General features: G+C 38.8%; 4 protein-coding genes across 6 annotated transcripts; 2 read left to right on the forward strand and 2 right to left on the reverse strand.

Annotated features, from left to right (window-relative positions):
• Positions 1–508: 508 nt before the first annotated feature.
• Positions 509–5,097, forward strand: LOC106086813 (abscission/NoCut checkpoint regulator). The gene is made up of 3 exons (XM_013251626.2): positions 509–642; positions 785–1,558; positions 4,592–5,097. The coding sequence occupies exons 1-3, from the start codon at positions 595–597 to the stop codon at positions 4,862–4,864; spliced, it is 1,095 nt and encodes a 364-aa protein (XP_013107080.2). The 5' UTR covers positions 509–594; the 3' UTR covers positions 4,865–5,097.
• An 86-nt stretch (positions 5,098–5,183) lies between these two features.
• LOC106086812 (glycosyltransferase-like domain-containing protein 1-like) lies at positions 5,184–9,404 on the reverse strand. Of its 3 annotated transcripts, XR_001221172.2 has the most exons (5): positions 9,109–9,403; positions 8,733–9,015; positions 8,097–8,615; positions 7,364–7,493; positions 5,652–7,302 (listed from the first exon to the last, which is right to left on the reverse strand). XR_001221172.2 is itself a non-coding variant. In XM_013251624.2 (4 exons), exons 1-4 carry the CDS (start codon positions 9,188–9,190, stop codon positions 5,502–5,504), a joined length of 1,125 nt encoding a protein of 374 aa, XP_013107078.2. In that variant the 5' UTR covers positions 9,191–9,367; the 3' UTR covers positions 5,184–5,501. The 3 variants fall into 3 exon arrangements, 2 of the variants coding, with proteins under 2 accessions (XP_013107078.2, XP_013107079.2); XM_013251624.2 differs by lacking the exon at positions 7,364–7,493 and having other exon boundaries at positions 5,184–5,742; positions 9,109–9,367; XM_013251625.2 differs by having other exon boundaries at positions 5,652–7,493; positions 9,109–9,404.
• Positions 9,405–15,979: 6,575 nt separating this feature from the next.
• Positions 15,980–19,404, forward strand: LOC106086819 (glutaredoxin 3). The gene is made up of 4 exons (XM_013251633.2): positions 15,980–16,118; positions 16,677–16,836; positions 16,893–17,143; positions 19,142–19,404. Exons 1-4 carry the CDS (start codon positions 16,069–16,071, stop codon positions 19,320–19,322), a joined length of 642 nt encoding a protein of 213 aa, XP_013107087.2. The 5' UTR covers positions 15,980–16,068; the 3' UTR covers positions 19,323–19,404.
• LOC106086818 (CAAX prenyl protease 2) lies at positions 19,341–20,676 on the reverse strand. The gene is made up of 3 exons (XM_013251632.2): positions 20,137–20,676; positions 19,832–20,068; positions 19,341–19,733 (listed from the first exon to the last, which is right to left on the reverse strand). Exons 1-3 carry the CDS (start codon positions 20,528–20,530, stop codon positions 19,468–19,470), a joined length of 897 nt encoding a protein of 298 aa, XP_013107086.2. The 5' UTR covers positions 20,531–20,676; the 3' UTR covers positions 19,341–19,467.
• Positions 20,677–21,934: the final 1,258 nt, after the last annotated feature.

Raw genomic sequence — 21,934 nt, forward strand, 5'->3', positions numbered from 1 at the left:
TATATTCCTAAGCGCCACCAACAAGTCTTTGTGCGAAGTTCAAATTTTTTATATATATGTAATTTATCTATGTTTCGGATGTGTGTCAGTGCTGCCAACGTTAAAGTACAAAACAATTACAAAGACCTAGAATGCAATAAGATACAACATTTACAAAAGTCGATTTGGGATAATTTTGAACGCATAGATGGCGTTGTATTCATTGGGATAGAACCACCAAAATCTATAAAAAGTGCACATATAAGTGGATTAATTTAATCGATGAATATAATTATTTAAGGGCTCACAGATGCAAAATTATGCTTAAAATATCAAACTTTAGGAATACATCAAAAACAACGAATCCGCTAGACTGTTAAAAAACAAGCCAAATCTTGTTTTAGAGCCATGACAACCACCATTCGATGTGCTTAAGTTTGTTTACGTTTTAAAGCCTAACGCATCGCTGTTACAGTTGAACAAAAGTTAAAACAAGTATTTGGCATCATTGATGGATATCAGCTGATATATATGTCAGAATTGGCAACTTCAATACAACAATAAACAATCCAATTAACAATTAACAAAAAAAAAGTACATGAAAAAGAAAAAATCATGTCCTGCTATGGGTGCACAAAGAAATATGGACTATTCACCAAAGAGGTATAAGCGCTAACAGTTGGTACATTTTCTTTTTAAAATTTATCAGTGTGCCTTGTCTGGTACCTTGACCTTTTACTCGATTTCCGTTTCAAATAAGAATTTACAAAATTGGTTCATCGTCTTATAATTTTTCACCTTACAGTATGGATGTCCTAATTGTGGCTACTCCTACTGCGCAAAGTGTCTTAAACGCCCGATAGCTGTTCCAAAACACAATAATAAAATACTAAATGTATGCTTAATATGCTATGATAAACTGTCCAAGTTACAGGCTGCAGAAAAGGTCATTGATGTGGAAGCCTTACCCGGAACTATAGTAACTAAAGCGAACAAGGGAAAATGTAATGAGAATATTATTAGAACTGATATCAATACCCTACTTGAAGTGGAACCATCAGCAGCAGCATTAACTGGAGATGTCCTAGCCCCAATATCTCCTCAAATGAATACTTCTACACATTCCAGTGGCGAAAATTCTGACATAACAGAAAATCTGGATACTGCGATTTTAAAACGTTTACAAAAATTAAAAATAGATGGTAATTTGGCCCAACAATTGCCCTCGGATGAAGAAATGCGTTCTAGATTGGCGAATTTAAATGGCATACCGTATAAAGATTACTCCAAAAAAGATTTACTTCTTAATGTAGATCAACGGACAGATCAAGAGAAAATGAAAGATTTATTAGAACAATTTATGGGGGAGGCAAATTTAGACCGTCGTGTGGAAACTGAACGGAACGATGCAATATCTGATATAGAGAAGCGGTTAAGGGCTTTAAGAGATGTACCAGTAGATGGAGCACCAGCAATAGGCGGTGAAACAAGACTCAAAGGATATATATCACCGGACACAAATACACCCAGTGATAATGAAATAGACGATGAAATACTTCTAAAAGACATTATGCAGAAGGTAAGTTGCTTTTGTTGTAGTAGCCACATCTGAATGTAGAGGTGGCGATCCTCCTCAAGCTCTTATAGGCTTGTTCCGGTCTATAAGACCGATCGCCGCGGAAACATGATGGCCATTGATTATTTAAAGGCGCCAAAAACTCGCCTTGTCGCATCGAGCATCATAGACACTCAGTATTTAAGCAAGAGCCGGCCACTCACCGAAACTCTCCACTCGACACCGCTGATTGTCCGCGACTGCAGTTGCAGCTGCTCCGTATGAAGCATTCCACTATCCGCAAACTGTGAACACGTTGTAGCAGTGTGTTGTACACTGAGACGGCAGCCCTTGCCGATGAAGGACTGCGATGGGATTGAAGCCTCTCGTGATAACAAAGAACACCTCACAGAATGGAGCTCAAAGTTCCAGCCTGTGTGATGCTCATTGTTATACCGTGCCCGTAATTGGCTAATATTGATATTAGCAAAAAACAAAAGGTGATATAAAGCATTTTACTGGAAATATCATATCGTAAATAAGTTTTAAGTTATTTATTTATTATATAGAAGAGAAGGTGGCAAGTTTGAATAACATACGCACCATTTATATATAGAATATAGTAAAAACATGGTAGAATCACATTCTTCTGATCCACCATGAGTAAAAAATTATAACTCTATGAATCGGATCCTCGGTAAACAGCTAATTAGGTTGCAGTTCAATATTTCCGAAAAAGGTATGTCAATTTAAGACGAGGTTGTTTATACATACAAGGTCAAATCGAAATCTGTTGGCATATTCGGCTAGTGGTACAAATGTTCTCTCATAGCCAATTAAAGAAGAAAAGAAAGAAGTTGACATAGATAACATATCTATACGTTTCATTAAGATAATTTGTACGTATATTTCTGATATATTGTTGGACTTTTTTTACTGTATCTTGATGAGATCTGAATTTCCATCTGCTTGGAAAGTTGCTCGGGTGATGCCGATTTTGAAAAAAATATTGGCTCGTAATCCTAATGATTTCTGTTCTCCTTGCTATATCGTCTTCTTAAGAAAAAAATTCTTGAGGCACATTCTTCACAGATTTGTGAAGATCAATATGCCTTCCGTAAGGGCTTCAATACGACATATCTGCTTTTAAGACTGCAGTGAGAGAGGAAATTAATAAGAACAAGCATCCAAGCTTATTTTTTCTTATCTGAGAGGAAGAACTCGATTTGTAATGTCCAACGGTTTAACATCATCCATGCTTTCTTAAACATATGGAGTTCCCCAAGGATCTGCTCTTGGTCGCCTTTTGTTTATTCTGTATGTCAACGACATTAAACAAGCTGTTGATATTGTCGCCTACAAACCTTTATTACGCTTATGATGTTTTTCTTCTGTTTGGTGGTTATCGTTGTTCATCGGGTTGGCTGGAAGCTAGAATAACCGATTCCCTTGGACAGATATTGCATTGGACTTCGGTTAATCACCTTACAGTTGATACATCCAAGACCAAGGCTTTTATGTTTGGATCCAATGACCATAACATCTTTGATTTGAACGGTGTTCAATTTGAATAGGTTCATCAACTTAAATGTCTTGGTATTGTCCTCGATTCGAGACTCACATTTAAACCTCATATTGATTTGGTTTCTTGTAGAATGTGGAGTTCATTGAGAAGAATTTATGCTTCTAATATCTTACATACTACTGTGAGGAAATGCCTTGCTCATACCCTTTTGCTGTACCAAGTAATGTATGGCCTTGAGATTTTTGTCCGGTACTAAATTTAATCATATAGCGTCGATTAAGCGGATCGTGAATGCTTTGCTTGATTTGTTTATAATGTTAATAGGCGTGACCACATTTCGAATTGAGTACAGCGTTTCCTAGGTTGTCCATTTGATGATTTCCTTAAATTCCGTTTACTTCTTATGTTCCATAAAATCATCAAATAATTAAAAAAGGAAAATCTTGTAGGTAGTGTACGATTCATTCATTTATTCAACAAATGTAATAAAAAGCCACCAGGTCCATTAAAATAGCACTATGAATACATTATTTTTAACATAAGATTAAAAACTATTCAATAATGAAACATTTGATTTTAAACATAAATACGTACAATAAGAAAACATTATTGCAAATCAAAACACTACTCAATGAAAATATTGGAATATTTCTTCTTAATAACAATATAGCAAGAGTTCAAAAAGAGATATCTTTAAAGTAAATGGATCAAAACGGAGAAAAAATTAAAAAGAAAACAAAACACATAATCTTGCATAACAAAATGAAATCCCTTGCCTTACCTTAAGTGCATTAAGCCAAGAATAAACTCAAAATAAAAAAAAATAAGCTTTATTTAATTTAAAGACAGTGTTGCAAGAGGTTTCCGCTGAATGCTGAATCGTTTAAAACCGTCGGTCAGTGCATTATATCTCCGGTATACCCTTACTACAAATTAATCGTCCATTAGCCGCACAATCCTAGAAATATTTAACTGACTCCTTCTAGCAGCATAGTAAATGTTTCATATTAAACATTGCCTTCTTAACACGAAGTCGAGTCAGCATAACACAATCTGTCTAATCATCCGAGGATAATTAGGCCTGGTACTCAATGGATTAATATCATTTAAAATACAGGTGAAACCCCTCCAGCACACCTAAGTAATATCTTTGGTTATCTTATTCGTATGCATTGTACAAAAAAAATAGTGGGGATATAAATTTTTGGTTATATATATATATATATGTATATATATATATATATATATATATTGTATATATATATATATATATATATATATATATATATATATATATATATATATATATATATATATATATATAGTTAAATCAAATATGGAACGTACTACTTACTTACCTTTTATATGCAATGTATTCCAAAGACTAAGATCGCCCGGGTTAACATTACGTTAATCTAGGTCACCATTTATTAAAACATATTTTTGGCGAAAAACACTAAATTTATTTAATTAAAAAAAAAAATTAATTAAAAAAAAATTTAATTAAAAAAAAAAAAAAATTCTATTTGTAGTATTTGGCGGAAGCTCGTTTATCCGAAGCAGCAAACACATTAGAAAGCGAGTTGGCAAGTAGTGTTCCCCCTCCACCAGTTGGGGTCAAAACCGAAGAACTACCCTGGTGCAATATTTGTAATGAGGACGCTGTTCTTCGTTGTATTGGCTGTGAAGGTGAACTTTTCTGTGCCCCATGTTACCGTGAATGTCACGACGATGATGAGGAATATCGAAATCATGTCAATGAACCTTACAGTGCCCCTCCAAAATTCAAAGAAAATCACTTTTAAACACAAAGTTGTTGTTTATGTATACTCTAGTTAATATATTTTTATAGTTCTTTTCTTTATAAACAATTAACTTATTTATAAATTTTGTAAACAAAAACAACTTAACAAGTAAGTTAAGGGAATTTCCAAACGATTGAAAAAAGTGGGGACATTTATAAAAACAACGCGGTATAAAAAATATAAAATATACAAATAAAAACTACAAGCTTAATTACTGCTCCGTAAGAAGACTACACATTTTGTGTTCTACTATAATGTTAATTTTGTGAGTTAAAAAAATAACAATTATATGGTCTTTAGAACAAATTATTATATAGTACATATTGTAAAATTTGCTATTACAGTTCTCTAACAAATTTATTCGGCTATGTCTGTGTCGCTTTGTTGTCTTAAAAAGTGGTCTTTAATTTTTTTTCGTTTTTTGATATTTTGGATTGGTGTTTAGTTTCGGCTCTATTAAATGTTACTTTTACCAAAAAATATATGTCTACACATGCAATTTTTCTCCTTTGGGTGTGTCTCTCCTACTCTACTTTTACGCATGCATGTGTAAAATAGTTACGCATCAGACTTACACTCTAAATTCGAACTATTGCACTATGGCGTTGTATATGTAGTTTCTTTTTCGTTTGCTCAGTTAAACTCGGAATTTTTCCAGGAATTTGGGAACTAAATGTTGTGCTGAATAACGATCAAAGGTGAAATATTCAAAGAATTTTTCTCGTTGTTTACGAAATAATGAAGGATTACGGCACCAATTGTAAAGCATCTTAATAAGTTGATTGGAAGTGTTGTACAGATTCTCTTTAGGGTATAACTCAGGATAGACCAATTTGTTCGGTGCTATGGGCATGCAGCCGCAGTATGTTGCCTCCAGCCTTCAAAAAGAGAAATCAAAAATGGTTGATTAAATCTCGATTTTATTTCACCATCAAAAATTGAAAAATTGTTTTTCATACCACCTTAAAATGACGCCCACACCGAGAAAAATGGTCCTTTCTAAATGAATTCAAAGATTTTCAGTATCTGTTCTGATTGTCACAAAAGGTTATAACAAAAGTTAATTTGTTGTGCAAAAAGAATGTAAAACTGAAGTAAATTTGGACATCAATAACAGATCACTTTTTCTTAATTTTTTTAAAGGAAGAAAGTATTTACCACCTTCAAATTTAGATGGTAAGCAAAAAGGCAAAGTCCTAGTAATATTCTAGTAGAAAGTTAAATAGTTCAGGCAGTTTTCATATAAATATTTCATTTTTGAACGGGACAAATTTTTTTGGAATCAAAGCTATTATTACCAAACCTCAATTTTGATAGGTTTTTCTAACATATGAATACCAAGTGAATTACTGAAAAAATCGCCGGGGATAACTTAAAATTAATTCACTTGTCGTTTCTTTGTATTTTTAAGAGTGCAGAACAAAACCTTATATGTCGAAGGGCCAAATACTGTTATTCGGGTTCTCACTGCTTCAAATTTCAGAAAAAAGGGCGTATGTTCTGATTTTCATTGTAACTGCGGCTTTTGTGAGTCAATATGGCAGGGCTACGTGGTAGATGCATACAAATATGGTCTGATCTGGAGATCGAAAATAGGTGGTTGAGGCTCACTTCTGGGCCCAACCACTTAAACCGGGAGATCGCTTTATCCAAAGTCGACACGGTTGTTCATTGAAATCGGGGCAAAAATACTTTACGAACTCAGGAATTCTTATCGGAAGATCGGTAAAAAAGCGATATCAAGATATAGGCCATGTAAGGCTGTAGAGTGAGTTCAAAAAACAGACGGACGGACACGTCTAGATCCTATATGAATAACGACGATCTAGTACCTTGCAGCACTGAAAATGTATAGTTTGATGTGTTCCAAATGGAATGGCAAAATGACCAACTACTCGGTGGTGGGTATAAAAACATATACCGCAGTATTGGCTTGTAGAACATTCGGTAGGTTTTGGTCGCGTTTGGTAGGATTTTTCTCAAATTTTGGTAGGAAATAATGTTGTTGCTGTTGTTGTTGTAGTAGCAGTGTGTGGTACACTGAGGCGGCAGCCCTTGCCGATGAAGGAATTCATCGGGTCAATCCGGTACGTACAACCGGCTGCCATGGGATTGTAGCAGTGTTGGGATTGTTTGCAGGGATTGTTGCTGTTGTTGTAGCAGTGGCGGCAGCCCTTGCCCATGAAGTACTCCATCGAGTCAATCCGGTACGCACGACCGGCTGCCTTAGGATTGGTTGTTGTAATAGGAAATAATATTCATGAGTGGCAACACTGGATGCGACTACTGGAAAATTATTTGGTATTCAAAGGCCACTGTACCAAACAATTGTTTGCGTCAAAACACATTGGCCAAAATTTTGTTACTGCCTGTACTCTGCTATGCAATACAATAATAAGATACGTTCATGGTCTAAATTGATAGGAGAGCTGTTCGGCCTATGAAGAAAGCATATGCAATATGATATTTGGCGATTTTATTAACATAAAAAATCTTTACCTATTGCATAAAATCATTTATGAAAAATGTCAAAAACTCCTGTACCAAAAGCTGCAGTTTGGAAGAACACCCCGCAGAATACTATTGGTTATGCCTCGCAAATTTATTTAAAAAGGTTTTGCTGAAAAATCTTTGAATAATCTTAATATTAATGTCTTAAATAATGTTTATATTGTTGAAAATTATTTGTTAATTAATTATGTTTACCATACTTTATTTAATGTACTAAACTTTGTTGAATGTGTTAAATTTCATTGATATCTCACATACTGTAATTATAAGACCAATGTCATCTTGTTGTATGTAAAAACAGACAAAGAAACCTAAATCCTTTTTTAAGCTAAATATAAGCGACAAAACATTTCGTTGAGAAGCTTTATTACTTTCATTAATTAATCAATATTAAATTTAAATTAAAGAACCATCCACATAAAACTCATTTATCATATCAGCAAACAAATTCGCCCTTGAATATTCTACTAAGAAATAGCGTGGGGACCGCCACCTATCAATGAGTATTGCCCGATTCAAGTTTTAACCCAATGAAAGGCAAACTCTTTCGACAGCATTAGTGTGAACTGCAAATTTTCGAAAATTGCTTGTGTTTTCGCAACGATTTAAGCTCAGGCGGGGATGTCAAACTCTACACTAAATTGTTCTCTACCAAATGTAGGCAATTTGTGTTTAGGTTGTCATTTAGTTGGTATGCATATCTTAACAAAAATCTACTTACATTGCGACTCCATAAAATTCATGTCCAGCTGTCGATATGACTACGTCGCCGTCCAGAAGCGTTTTCACATATTTATCCCGTGAAAGAAACCCAAAATTCACCAACTTTGAACCTAGCTTTTCTTGCAGACCCTCAAACGCTTCAGGCGACGTGTGATACGTTTCTCCACATATAGTCACTTTAAAATCCACTTGACGCTTATTCAATTCCAACAACACTTCAACCAATAATTTTGGATTCTTATCGTGCTCCCAACGATGCGGCCATATCAAATGTAGGCAATCATTGGCATTCTCTGTCGTAAGGGAATTCATTTGTACATCACCACCGACAATAAGGCGCTTGTTGGGAAAGGCATGGAATTTGATGGGAAAGTACAACACTTCACATTTTTTTTCAATTTTCTCACGCAAGTGTTTCAGTTTCAAATCTGGTTGAATATTAAGGAACGGCGTTATGTTGTCCAAAAAGGATGTGCGATTGAAATTGGAGTTAAATATGACATAGTCTGCTGCAAGGCTGAAAAATTGAGAAAAATTAGATCCAGTACATCCAGTTTGCAAACAGCATACGAATTAGGTTCAAAGAACCGGCCGGCCGATTTCATATACGTATGGTATACTGATTTTCAATTACCAAGTCATTATCTGGTTAAGGCCATACTGACAGTCCCTTTCTTTAACCTCTCGCACGGGATAGACTAACTGATTTTCATGAAAATATAAGACTTTTTTGCATACATTCAAATCCGGACGACAACCCAGCAATTCAGCCAAGTTCAGTACGGAGGAGCTAAATAGGATTTTGTATTCGTGGTTCTGCGGAATCGTTTGGGAAAAATACAAAGCTCCTGTCCGAGCTCTCCAATGCCACTTTTTGGCTGGAAGACTGAAAATTTCATAGTCACTCACATTTAAACCTACATATGGATGGAAAAACAGTGAAAGTCAAGGTAGGATGTCTACAGAAATTTCTTTGCACACACACCACACACAAAATAATTAAAACTTACATTCGATCAATGTGTCAATCAACTGTTTATGACTACCGCCATAAAATGGTTCTATTATCAAAACTGCTGGCTTTGCCGACATTCTGCTCCAACTAATTGAAACCGTTTAATAAAAAACGAAATTTAAAATAAAGATCTATTTTTCTGGTAACATAAACATTAATTTTTGATTTTAATGTTGCCACCTTCTGTATTCTTATGGTTCTTCCGATATCTACATATTTTGCTGTTCACACTGCAAAAAAGGTTGTCCAATTTTCCTACAATATATTTGACCAGGGTTCACCCATGGCGAAACAATTAAAAGTGGTCTCATTTGCACAACAACCATAAATCGTATGGTGCAATCCGCCATCAAGCTGATCACCCTGTTTCCAAAACACACAAAGAAATTTGTGGGCGTGTATGTATACGTGTGCGTACATGAGCAGAGAATATGCGAGAAAGCAGGTGACAACAAGGAGAATGCATATAAAAACCTGACATCTTACAGCTGTTCGCCTGAAACCACCTTTTTAAATCCGCCTTGGGGTTCACCAAAGAAGTTTAGATCACTTACCCAGTAGTGGAATTCAGTAGTGTTTTAACGAAAATCGTTTAAGGCTGGTACTACGTTCTTATTTGTGGAAAAATTTCCGAAAAACGTTCTTTCGGTGGTTTGACAAGATTACCACATTTGATTTTTTTTGGGTTCTTTCGCTAAAATGTTGCCATTTACAAATATGGCATCAAACAATTTATCAGCTGCTTACGTGCATGTGTACACACAAATGTGAGTGTTTAGGTCGTCTTGAAATTCATGTATGTGTTTTATTTCCACCAAAACTCACCTCTTCACAATTAATAAATATAAAACACAAAACAATTTAAAAAGAGTCAAATTCCGCATTTATTTATAACAATAATTTGATTTTGTAGAATGAACAGAATACTCAGCTTTTCATAAAAAAATTAATATGGCACCAATCAATGTATCAGCTGCTTACGTGCATGGGTGCATACAAATTCATATATGTTGTCCACCAAAACCCACTCCTTCGAAATTAATAAACAAAAAAACTATTTAAAAAGGATCGATTGCAGCTTTTATTTGTTATATAATATAATTAGATTTTTTAGTATTTTCATTGGTATAAGTTAAATAATCACAATTTTCGAAAAGACTTTGCCAGCATCTTCCACATTTATCACAATAATGTTGTTGTCATTGCAGACACAAAATTCTTCAACACCAACATTCATATTCAACACATTCTTTCACAAACCTTTTTGTTTCGTATAGATTGATTGAGTTGCTTGTTCTTATTTATGCATCCCCAAACACTTTATTATTTCCACCCAGAGTAAATACATACATGTGAGCAACATCACTAAACTAACAAACTCTCAGTTACAATTAGAAATTTGGCGATCGCGTTTATTTTGCGTAAGAAAATGACTTGTTGTATAGCGAGTGTGATTGTGCTCTCAATGGGCGTGTAGTTTCAATGCGAAATCCGAATATAGTACCGGCCTTTAACTAACAAGTCGTAATATAAAAGTTTACGAATTTGGTATTCAGTAGCCACTTTTAACGATAATCGACATCGTTAAAATCAGCTGTTTCCCAAATGAATAGAAATTCGTTAACTAAACTACGGCCAATTATTTGATGTTTACTTTAACGAAATAAATTAAGATAAATATTTACGATGGCTTTAGAGTATTTTTCTCTTGTTTTTTCTTAATGTGAAAACACTATCCGCAAAAGTTGTATACGAATAAATTGGTATTCATAATACAATACATTGCGTACATTTTATTTAGATTTGTGATGTTTTTATATTAATAAAAGAAGAATTTCAGGCTATGAGAAGAATTATTTATTATTTTTGTCGATTCCTCTTAGTGTTTTTCATGTTTTTGGGCAGAGTTTCCAAAGAGATAAAAAAAGATAACGATTTCTGTTAAATACTATTTAGAGAATAACATAACCATTAGTGCAAACTATTTGTCGACATATTTAACTAAACGATTTTCGTTATAAGTTACAGAATTGCGGTACAGCTGACGGAATTATCCAATTCCAGAGTTGCATCGAAATTTTAAAATTTTTTCACATTTTGTTTCTTTTCAAATTTTTATTAATAATTTACATGTTTTAAAATAGATATATGCCATAGCGAAACAATCATTTTGCCATCTAGCTGAACGCATTTTCGAACGTGTGCGTTCAGGAGCAGAGAATATGCGATAAAGAAGTTAACAACAAATAGAATCCAAACAAAAATCTGACATCCGAATACCGTTAAACCTGGCCGACTATTAACAGCTGTTTGCCTGAAACAACCTTTTTAAATCCGCCTTGGATATATGCTAATTAAAGGTGGGTATGAAGTTCGTTCACTGTGGAAAGTTTTTTATTGTTGTTGTAGCCTCATTTTCTTGTGGCGATTCTCGTCAAGCTCCTGTAGGTGAGCAAGCTCTTTCCGATCCAAAGGACCGATCGCCGCTGGAACAGTTTTGCTATTGGTTATTTAAAGGCGCCAATAACTCGCCTTGTCATATCGAACTCTCCGCTCGATACCGTTGATTGTTCGCGACTGGCCATGGCGAAAGAATTAAAGGTGGTCTCATTTGTTCAACAACCACAAAATCATATGGTCCGCCATCCTGTCAACAAGCTGATCGACGTCTTGCTAACTCTCAAGGAATTTGTGTGCTTGTGTGTTCACGTGTGCGTATAAATGAGCAGAGAGTATGCGAGCTAGAAGATAACAACAAAGCGAATGCAAACAAAAATCTGACATCCTAATTTTATCAAAACATCGCCGGCTGTGAACAGCTGTTCGCGTGAGACCACCTTATTAAATCCGACTTGGCGACTGCCGTTGCTGCTACTCCGTGTGGAGCATTCCACTATCCGCAACCTGGTAGCTCGCAGCTAAGCACTCGTGATAGCATTGACACCACACAAATTGGAGCTCAATCCCATGGCAGCCGGTTGTACGTACCGGATTGACCCGATGGAATATTCATCGGCAAGGGCTGCCGCCTCAGTGTACGTGTTCGTCTTTTTTCGTCATGGGAGAGGCACATCCCGGAGTGCCTTCTCCGTATGCTTTTGGTCCGTGCCGGGATTGAAAAGAACCCCGGACCCTGGTTCTGTTCCGTTTGCCAGAACCGCCTTCATCATCGGTCAGTGTCGGTGAGGTGTAACAGGTGCTTGGAGTGGGTACATTTCCGTTCTTGCTCTGGCCTAACTTCGCTACGGGAGTATAGTCATACTGGCTATGTCGCTAGGTGCTGTGCGAACACAGCCAGCAGTGGGTCACAAGCGTCGCCGTCGTCGCCTTCGGCGTCCTCGTCGTCGGACTATGTGACCCCCCCGACCTCTCCCGTACGGCAATTTATGCAAAGACAGCACCCTAGCCCTACTATTGCCAGGCCAGTGTCGGGAAATGTATCGTTCCTGCAGTTAAACTGCAATGGACTGCGAGGCAAGATTGATGAGATTGTGGATTTTATGAGTCGGAAGAGCATATCGGTCGCAGCGATCCAGGAGACAAAGCTGACTAACACCTGCAGCTTGCACAGTTGTCACGGCTACAATGTGCTACGTAAGGATCGCTCAAGGAATGGAGGTGGGGGATTGGCCTTCGTTATACACCATTCCGTGCAGTATAGACCTATCTCGCCTGCGCTTGACGCTAGTGACCCATACATGGAATGTATGGGGGTAGCAGTCAAGTCTGGTACTGCCGAGATAGAGATATACAACGTGTATATACCGCCGGTTGGCAGCTGTGTCCCGATTAATGGCCAGGCCTACAGCCCCGACATAAGTGGGTTGCTATCTGGCCATAGTCGTCTGGTTCTGGGGGATTTCAATGCACATCACTCGTCATGGCATTCTCCCCTAGGCAACGACCAGCGTGGCATAGCTTTGGCAGAGCAGATAGATAGCTCCACGTTTTGCACGGTGAATGAGGATGCCCCCACTAGGATTACGAGGAGGTGCAGCAGCTCGCCAGACATCTCAATCGCATCCCCTGATCTCCTGAGTGACGTATCCTGGCAAGCCGTCATCTCTTTGGGGTCAGACCACCTCCCCATAATCCTCACCATCGACCGACCACCCGACTTCATAACCTCTGAGCGCCGAACGTTCATCAACTATAAGAAGGCCAATTGGACTGGCTTCAGAGAGTATACCAATCGCCGCTTCAATGAACTGCCACCCCCCTCTGATGTGCTTGTGGCCGAGAGGAAATTCCGAGACATCATCAACGCAGCAGCCGCTCGCTTTATACCAGCCGGTCGAATACCGCAAGTGCGACCCAATTTCCCGGCGCAAGCAGTGGTACTCGCAGACGAGCGTGATGGGATTCGTGCTATGGACCCCGCTAACCCCAGAATCAGCGAGCTGAATCTGGAAATAAACAGGGTAGTCAACGAACATAAGCGGAATTTGTGGCTGGAACACTTGGAGCAATGTAACTTAGGCACCGGTGCAGGCAAATTGTGGGCCACTGTTAAGTCTCTCTCGAACCCCGGTAGACGGGACGACAGGACCTCAGTCACTTTTGGCGAGTTAACCGTGACTGATCCGAAGAGATGCGCCAGGTTGTTCAACCGTCAATTTATCGTGCATCCCGAGAGAGACAGGGCAAGGAGGAGAGCCATTCGCCGTATTCGTGGTCTCCGAGCCGATGAACAGCCATCACAATTTACCGTGGGCGAAGTTACAAATGTCATCCGTGGCGCCAAATCTTCCAAGGCGTTGGGCCCCGACGGAATCTCTACGTTGATGCTGAAGAATCTGGATTTACCTGGAGTTGAGTACCTTACCACTGTCCTTAACCTGTCATTGAACACTCTTATAGTTCCCGATGTCTGGAAAATGGGCAGAGTGATCCCGCTACTGAAGCCTGGTAAAGACCCGAGTTTGGGGGAGTCGTACAGACCGATCTCCCTTCTCTCACCAGTGGCTAAGACGCTTGAGGCATTACTCCTCCCGAGCCTCGTAGGAGAATTTCCATTCGCCGAGCATCAACACGGATTTCGGAGACTGCACAGCACAACAACAGCTTTGCATGCCATCACCACACACATTTGCCGTGGCTTCAATCAACCCAGGCCATGTGATAGGACGGTCCTCGTGGCATTGGACCTATCGAAGGCATTCGACACGGTCAGCCATGCCAAATTATTTGAGGACATCGCCAACACGTCCCTCCAGCCAGGCCTTAAACGTTGGGTCGCGAATTATCTGTGTGGCCGCCAGTCATTTGTGGAATTTAGGGATAAGAAGTCAAAACACCGTAGAGTGAAACAGGGAGTTCCCCAAGGCGGGGTGATATCTCCGGCTCTGTTTAACCTCTACCTTTCCTCCATCCCACCTCCTCCAGACGGCATAGAGATCGTATCATATGCGGACGACTGTACGATCTTGGCATCAGGCCCCCCACCCATTGATGACATCTGCGATAGGCTGAACGTCTACCTCAACGAGCTTGCCTCATATTTCGCTGCAAGAAATCTGAAGATATCCGCCACCAAATCTTCAGCCACACTGTTCACTACAAATACGCGTGAGGTGAATTCTGAGCTGACTGTGATGGTCGATGGAGAATTGATTCCGACCATCAAGTGTCCCAAAATACTTGGCGTCACATTTGACAGCTCCTACACCTTCTCCCCACATGCCACAGCAATCTGCAATAAAGTCAAAAGTAGAAACAAGGTCCTCAAGTCACTCGCCGGCAGCACTTGGGGTGCAGACAAAGAAACCTTGTTGACCACGTACAAAGCAATTGGCCGGTCGGTGGTAAGTTATGCAGCGCCAGTGTGGTCACGTCAGCTTTGTGACACGCAGTGGAATAATATTCAGATCTGTCAGAATGCCGCCCTCCGAACTGCGACGGGCTGCCTCCTTAGTTCTCATGTGGACCACCTCCACCAGGAGACAAAGATCCTACCAGTGCGAAGACATAACTACATGCTGTCTAAGCAATACCTTTTGGGCTGTTATCGCAGAAATCATCCAAATCATCATCTTGTGGATAGATACCCACCGCCCAGAAGCCTTAAGGTAGATCTACATGATCTAGAGCGTGAGGTCCAGCGCTACAAGAGAGAACCTCTAGATCAAGCGGCATATCAAGCGGGTCTGAACAACATTCATGCAGACACGGTAGCAGACGCGTTAACTGGCTACCGGGTGAATGTAGTCCTTGGAGTACGACCGCCACCCATTGCACCCGAAGAAATCGACCTCCCCCGGCAAACCAGAGTGATTCTGGCTCAATTACGTTCCGGCAGATGCAGCCGCCTCAATTCCCACAGAGCTAGGATTGATGCCGACGTGCAAGATGTATGTCCCGACTGTAACCAGGGACCGCACGATACACGTCACCTGTTTAACTGCCCGGCCAGACCCACTCGACTCAGACCCAGATCCCTGTGGACGCACCCCATCTTAGTCGCGGAGTTCCTGGGTCTTGACACTCAACAGAATCAAGCAGACGAAAGATAGTACACAATAAACTGCTACAACAACAACAACAACAACAAATTGGAGCTTAATGTTCCAGCCGTTGTGTTGCTCACAGCTATCTCATGCCGTTATCACAGCTATCCCGTGAATTGGTATATGCACTTTTGTTCAAAACAAACATCTGGAAGATTTGTTCAACAAAAAACCAGTTCTGGTATTAGCGACATCGCTAACTTCTCGCAGCTTTTTTGACAGTTGTTCGGGCGAAAAGTCGAACTCAGCACTATGCTATATACGTAGCTACAATAGCCATGTTTGCCGTTCCACTGTATTATTACGTTGAAGTAATCAAAGCTTTAACACTATTTAGCAATCTGGCATATTTGACATTGCTAACCTAAAACTTTTGACATTTCCATTCGAACAAAAGTCTTGCAAAATCAAAATCATTAAATACAAAATAAAAACTTTTAAACTACAAAATGCCAGTGTCTGTAATTAAATCCGAAGATGACTACAAAAAGTTGATGAGGTAAACATTAACTGAATTTTTTGGGATCTTGCCTAGCAAGACTACAGTTTGCATACACTTATATACTTGAAAAGACGCATTAATGCACGAAAAGAAAAATGAGCAAATGTTTTAGATACTATATAGTAGAATAGCAGTTGGTAGGTGACTATACATATATGTCTATCGGAACAAAGCGCGCAGATCCACTCCACACCACGCTTGACTATGACTGATTCGAAAACGTCAACTCTCTTACCGGCACCATTCTAGTCATATCAATGCTTATCATATTTTGTGCTTATAACCGTAGCCTACACAATAATTATTTTAATTTGCTTTAGATATGATACCGGTGTTCACAAAATATAGGTTTGAAATAAGTTTATTTGAGAGATTTCCTTTATAGAACTGTCAAATAATTGGATTTTTTTGCTATTTTCCCCGTAAACTGCATTTTTGCAAAGCCGTGAAAGTTTGTCATTAAGAGATTGATTGATCTATCATCATTTGGTTGCTTCCTACTCATGTATATAATAATACATTAGTTTATATTTGTTTATAAAATATGTCTTTCAGTGCCGAAAAGACTTCCGCAGTTCTATTCTCCGCCGAATGGGCTGAACAATGCCAACAAGTGTCTGATGTCATGGAAGACCTGAGTAAATTACTACACGATAAGTTGGAATTTGTTGTGATAACTGCCGAAGATTATCCCGATATCGCCATGAAACACCAGGTATATGAGCCGCTACCTAACTTCTGAATAAAAAATTAAATTGTTTAATCGTTTAGATTGAAGCTGTGCCAACTGTGATATTTTTCGCTAAAGGTACCGCTGTAGATCGTGTGGATGGCGTTGATATAGCATCGCTGACAGCAAAGTGTAAAGAATTGGGTGCAGCTGCTACTAGTGAGCAACCTTTAGAAGAACGTTTGAAGGCCCTTGTAAACAAAGCGCCCTTAATGATATTCATGAAAGGGGACAGAGATGCGCCACGTTGTGGATTTTCCAAACAACTTATCGCAATAGTGAACGAGCTTGGGTGAGTCGATTTCGTGTTATTTCTCCCATCTTACATATCAATCAAGCCGAGTTCGGTTAGGTTGGAACGCATTGGAATTGCGAACTCGGTTTCTAGCCGAGTGTTCACCTTAGAAGAGAAAAGAAAAAAAAAAAAAGAAGCAAAGAATACATATTGCAGACACCCATCATTATAGTGCGGCCTATTAGGCAAATTTGCCCATGAACATTCCATTAAGGAACAGTGAACTCATAGCAATGAGTTCTGTTCGAAACAAGTTTAAGCTCAATGATGAGGGACCTCTTTTTTTTTATTGCCGAGACCGAAAGGCTTGCCGCAAATGTCCGAATGGCGTGCCGCAGTGCGACACGTCTTTTGAGAGAAGTTTGCATAGTACCTCAAATGTTGCCAGCATTAGGAGGGGAAAACAACCGCTGGAAAATGTTTTTTCTGATGGTTTCGCCAGGATTAGAACCCGGACGCTCAGCGTTATAGGCTACGGTGGCCTCCTTACTCTTGCTGATTATGTAAGTTAAAACCTAACAAATGTCACCAGTACCAGAAGGGGATAACCAACGCTGAAAATTTGTTTTGTTATTTCGCCGGGATTTGAATCTAACAGTTTGCTGTCGAAAGCGGACATAGTAACCTCTGAGCTACGGTGCATATTAACATAAGCGTAGATAAAAGGAAAACAACGAGCAAGACAAAACACGAAGGGTACCAGGCGTCCAAAAAGGGACTCCTATAGGCGAGAGCTTCGTTCAGTCAACAACTTCATACTTCTAAAGTAATTCAAAATGAAGAGCTAGCTAAGTGCATGAGAGAAATTCTGGAAGATGGCGAATCATTGAAGAATTTCCATTCGTCTCCAGTCAGGACTGAAACGCTGGGTCACAAATTATCTGTGGAGTTTAGGGATAAGAAGTCGAAGCACCACATAGTGAAACAGGGTGCTCCCCAAGGCGGGGTGATATCTCCGGCACTGTTCAACCTCTACCAATCCTCCATTCCAACCCCTCCAGAAGGCGTAGAGATCGTATCATATGCCGTAGATTGAACGATCATTGCACCCGTTGAATAATGAGCTGAATGTGATGGTCGATGGAGAAATGATTCCGACCATCAAGCGTTCCAAAATACTTGGCGTCACATTTGATAGCTCTTACACATTCTCCCCACCGCTACAGCAATTTGCGATAAAGTCAAGATTAGGAACAAGATCCTCAAATCACTTGTCGGCCATCATCTTGTGGATAAGTATACACCGCCCAGAAGCCTTTAGGTAGATCTACATGACTAGAGCTTGAGGATAACTCAATTACGATCCTTAATGTATGTGTCTGTCCGGCACGGGATAACATGAACACCACACAGGGTGGAACGTTGAGTTCCAATCTGTTTGGTGTTTTTCGTTATCATGAGAAGCTGGGAACTGCCGGGCGGATAGTGGTGTGCTCTATACGGATAGTGGTATGCTCCATACGGAGTAACTGCAACTGCAGTCGCGGACAATCAGCGGTATCTAGTGGAGTCTCAGTGAGAGGCCCTGCGGCACCAACTCTTGCTCAAATGTTGGGTTTCTATGATGCTTGATATGCATGTAGCCACATGCGAATGCGGCTACAACGACAACAGGGCTTGTCTAAATTAGTGGATTTGAACAGGTATTGAGCTTTTAAAAGCGATCTGTATGTCTAAGCGAGTCGGAAGGCAAATCTCACCTAACCTAATAAATATGCCACCAGATTTAAATTTTCATACTGATGTGTTCTAGATTTCTTTTTCTCTTTCGCCTCTTGAAGGAACTTGGTTTTATCACCCAAATGAAGTGTCAAAATTCCATCATAATTCTTCTAAATGAAACCAAAGAAGGAATAAGTTTCAGTTTTTTCTTTACATGGTAATGAGCTGTAAAGAGTGAAACCTAAAACACACCGGATAATATAAATACATGCATATACATTTGTACGTGTCTATGTTATTTTAGTTTAATACAACCATTTTTTTTGTTTGCAGTCTTCCGTATCAAACATTCGACATTTTGACTGATGAAGAAGTTCGCCAAGGCTTAAAAACATACTCCGATTGGCCTACATATCCCCAAGTTTATGTTAAAGGGGAACTTATAGGTGGTCTGGATATAATTAAAGAACTGAAGGCTAACAATGAATTGGAGCAGACGTTAAAAGGCGAATAATGGTAAAGACAACAAAAATATTTTCATACAAACTTGTGAGACTATTATTTTTACAAATAAACGAATAATTATAGGAAACTAAGTTACATTTTGAACTTATGCCTAAATGGTAATGAAAACCATGACGTGAGTCCGCGCGCATAGCCTAATAAGGCCAAAATATATTATTCTGATATAAAGAAGGCTGGGTTGCGAGGGGCAGCACAAATACCCAAGCCACAAAACCTAAGATGTAACATATTATTAGGAGTATACGCTTCCACAATTGTTGTTGCCACAACTCTTGAACATCTGGCAGTCCCATGAGATTGCAGAATGCATGTACCAAAACTGGGGCCACAAAATGGCCTGTGCGTGCAAAAAGGTAGGCAGAATAGAAGCCAAATAGTGTTGTAAATGTCATTTGCGATACTATAATGGAAGAAAGAAAACGTAAGCCAGATAAGGAAAACATATTTAAGGCAAAGTATAGAAAACAAAAAAAAAAAAAAAAAACAAATTGTGTTTACTTGATATTAAAAGAGCTGTTTTGAATTCCATCCCCATACTCAGTCTCTCCACAATATGATGCACATGAGCTACTCCAAAAAACAATGGAGTAATGAACACAGCTGTTATAGGGCGAAAACTCTGAAGTATCAAGGGCATCATACAAGCACGAAATACGAATTCTTCACTTAGTGGTGCCATTATGTGGTTGCGTATCCACAATATATTTCTAAATGAACTTTTCCAAAAATCGATATCTATAGAAATTTTTAAAAAGAAAGTGTTTTGCGCTATTTGACTTTGGTGTGTGAATTTGTGTACTTACCCATAAACAACTTTATGGAGTCATTCTGCAGTTCTACACATAATGGGCCCAGAAATAATAACACTGTCAGAAGATATGGAATTACAATGGCCAAAAGGAGCCCTTGCCACCGGAGTCCTAACAGATTACAGAAAGGTACCTTATCTAAGAGCTCTTGTGATGAAAATGTATACACAAATACTGGGGTTATCAGCATAACAACCGTAACGCTGAGGAACCTTCGCTTTACTGTCGCCGGGTGATCTCTGTTATGCTTGTTGTTCCAAATGTATAAGCTGGACAAATAGAGAATGGACATAGCCAGGCAGCAACTAACGGTAATCAGCGGTGAGACTTGAGGTACATCGTCAAATATGTAGTTGGGCTCCATGCCTGTTTCGTTCGTTTCATTCATTGTGTGCGTCAGTTTTATAAAAGCTTAATCGATAATATCTTACTTATAAACTTTAATTTACTTAAAATGTATCAGCATTGTGGGGACGAAAAAACCCAAATATACAAGTTTCCAAAAAAAAAGCAATATGGTTAACAGCTGTTCACTTAAGGCAAGTTTTAGGTTTGTTCGCATACTTTTCCAGTTATAACTTGCGGAAACTATGAACAACCTGTTCGTTTATATTTCGTATATTATACAACAAAAACTTGTAAAAAAATTTAAAGTTTTCTTCATTTTACACCAGTGTTCACTAAAAAAGCTTAAGTCACTTGCCCAGCTGATGAAATATTGCAATTTCAGAGATGTATCCAAATACACTCTTATGTCAAATGGTTTGTTTGGATTTTAAAATATTTTCAACATTTTGTTCATTTTTTACACTTTTAATATTTTAATTTATAATTTATACGTTTGTAATCACAAATCTTTTGATATTTTGGCTGCTGCAAGTGGCATTGCAAAGAAAAACTAGAATGTCAATTTGACAATGTACAAAAGTTTAACAGATGGGTGGGAGTTTCTACCATGACATAATTAGACCGTAAACAGTTGAGTACAATTTTTTCTCGGGAAGTGGACTATCTGTCAACGAGTTTTGGTTGTGTGTGTGTATTATAGTTAAGAGCCATACGCACACAAACAACGAAAAATGGCGCCAACTAGTAAAATACACAAAATCAGAGTTGCACTTATCACTGAGTTTGACAGATAGTGCACTCAATATTTTGTTGTTGGGCAACTGCCACAACCTGTAAATGAATATATCTTGGTTTCTACCCCATTCCCCAGGGTTGTATTGTGGATTTCGTTGTTGTTGGACAAGTGACGCTACCTTCTATAATTGTATAATCATGGTTGAATTAAAAACAAAATCAACTATACAACCATGTGGTGATGGTGGCGCAAATTCCCACTAGGCGATCAAATTTCTGGACACTTCCTAATTGAAATTTTTGTTTTTATTTGCATTATCATGTGTAGCTGCCACAAGATTAAAAGATTTACCATTAAAAACGTGTTAATTATAAATTACAACAATTAAAATGGGAAAAAGGATCAAGCATTTGAGGTTCTAGTGGGATTTGGAAACAACTCTAGAGTTGGACAATTCCATCAGCTGGGCAAGTGAGCCAACCTCTCACTAAGACTCCGCTAGATACCGCTTTTTGTCTGCGACTGTTCTTGCAGCTACTCCGTATGGAGCATCTGACTATCCGCAACCTGTGAACGCGCTCGGTAGCTCGCAGCTAAGCTTCTTGTGACAGCAAAGAGCACCACACAGATCGGACCTCAAAGTTCCAGTTTGTGTTGTGTACACAGCTATCTCGTGCCGGGAACAGATGTTTTATGAAAACCAACTGT

This window comes from Stomoxys calcitrans, chromosome 4 (genome assembly GCF_963082655.1).
Source record: "Stomoxys calcitrans chromosome 4, idStoCalc2.1, whole genome shotgun sequence".
In the NCBI taxonomy this organism is placed as follows: Eukaryota; Metazoa; Arthropoda; class Insecta; order Diptera; family Muscidae; genus Stomoxys; species Stomoxys calcitrans.

Coding starts and splice junctions, on each gene's coding strand:
- LOC106086813 (XM_013251626.2), top strand. CDS start 595: ATGTCCTGCTATGGGTGCACAAAGAAATATGGACTATTCACCAAAGAG. Junction 643..784: donor ATGGACTATTCACCAAAGAG/GTATAAGCGCTA, acceptor TTCACCTTACAG/TATGGATGTCCTAATTGTGG. Junction 1,559..4,591: donor TAAAAGACATTATGCAGAAG/GTAAGTTGCTTT, acceptor TTCTATTTGTAG/TATTTGGCGGAAGCTCGTTT.
- LOC106086812 (XM_013251624.2), bottom strand. CDS start 9,190: ATGTCGGCAAAGCCAGCAGTTTTGATAATAGAACCATTTTATGGCGGT. Junction 9,016..9,108: donor GATTGACACATTGATCGAAT/GTAAGTTTTAAT, acceptor ATCCATATGTAG/GTTTAAATGTGAGTGACTAT. Junction 8,616..8,732: donor CTTAACCAGATAATGACTTG/GTAATTGAAAAT, acceptor TCAATTTTTCAG/CCTTGCAGCAGACTATGTCA.
- LOC106086819 (XM_013251633.2), top strand. CDS start 16,069: ATGCCAGTGTCTGTAATTAAATCCGAAGATGACTACAAAAAGTTGATG. Junction 16,119..16,676: donor GACTACAAAAAGTTGATGAG/GTAAACATTAAC, acceptor TATGTCTTTCAG/TGCCGAAAAGACTTCCGCAG. Junction 16,837..16,892: donor ATATCGCCATGAAACACCAG/GTATATGAGCCG, acceptor TTAATCGTTTAG/ATTGAAGCTGTGCCAACTGT.
- LOC106086818 (XM_013251632.2), bottom strand. CDS start 20,530: ATGAATGAAACGAACGAAACAGGCATGGAGCCCAACTACATATTTGAC. Junction 20,069..20,136: donor CTCCATAAAGTTGTTTATGG/GTAAGTACACAA, acceptor AAATTTCTATAG/ATATCGATTTTTGGAAAAGT. Junction 19,734..19,831: donor AACAGCTCTTTTAATATCAA/GTAAACACAATT, acceptor CTTCCATTATAG/TATCGCAAATGACATTTACA.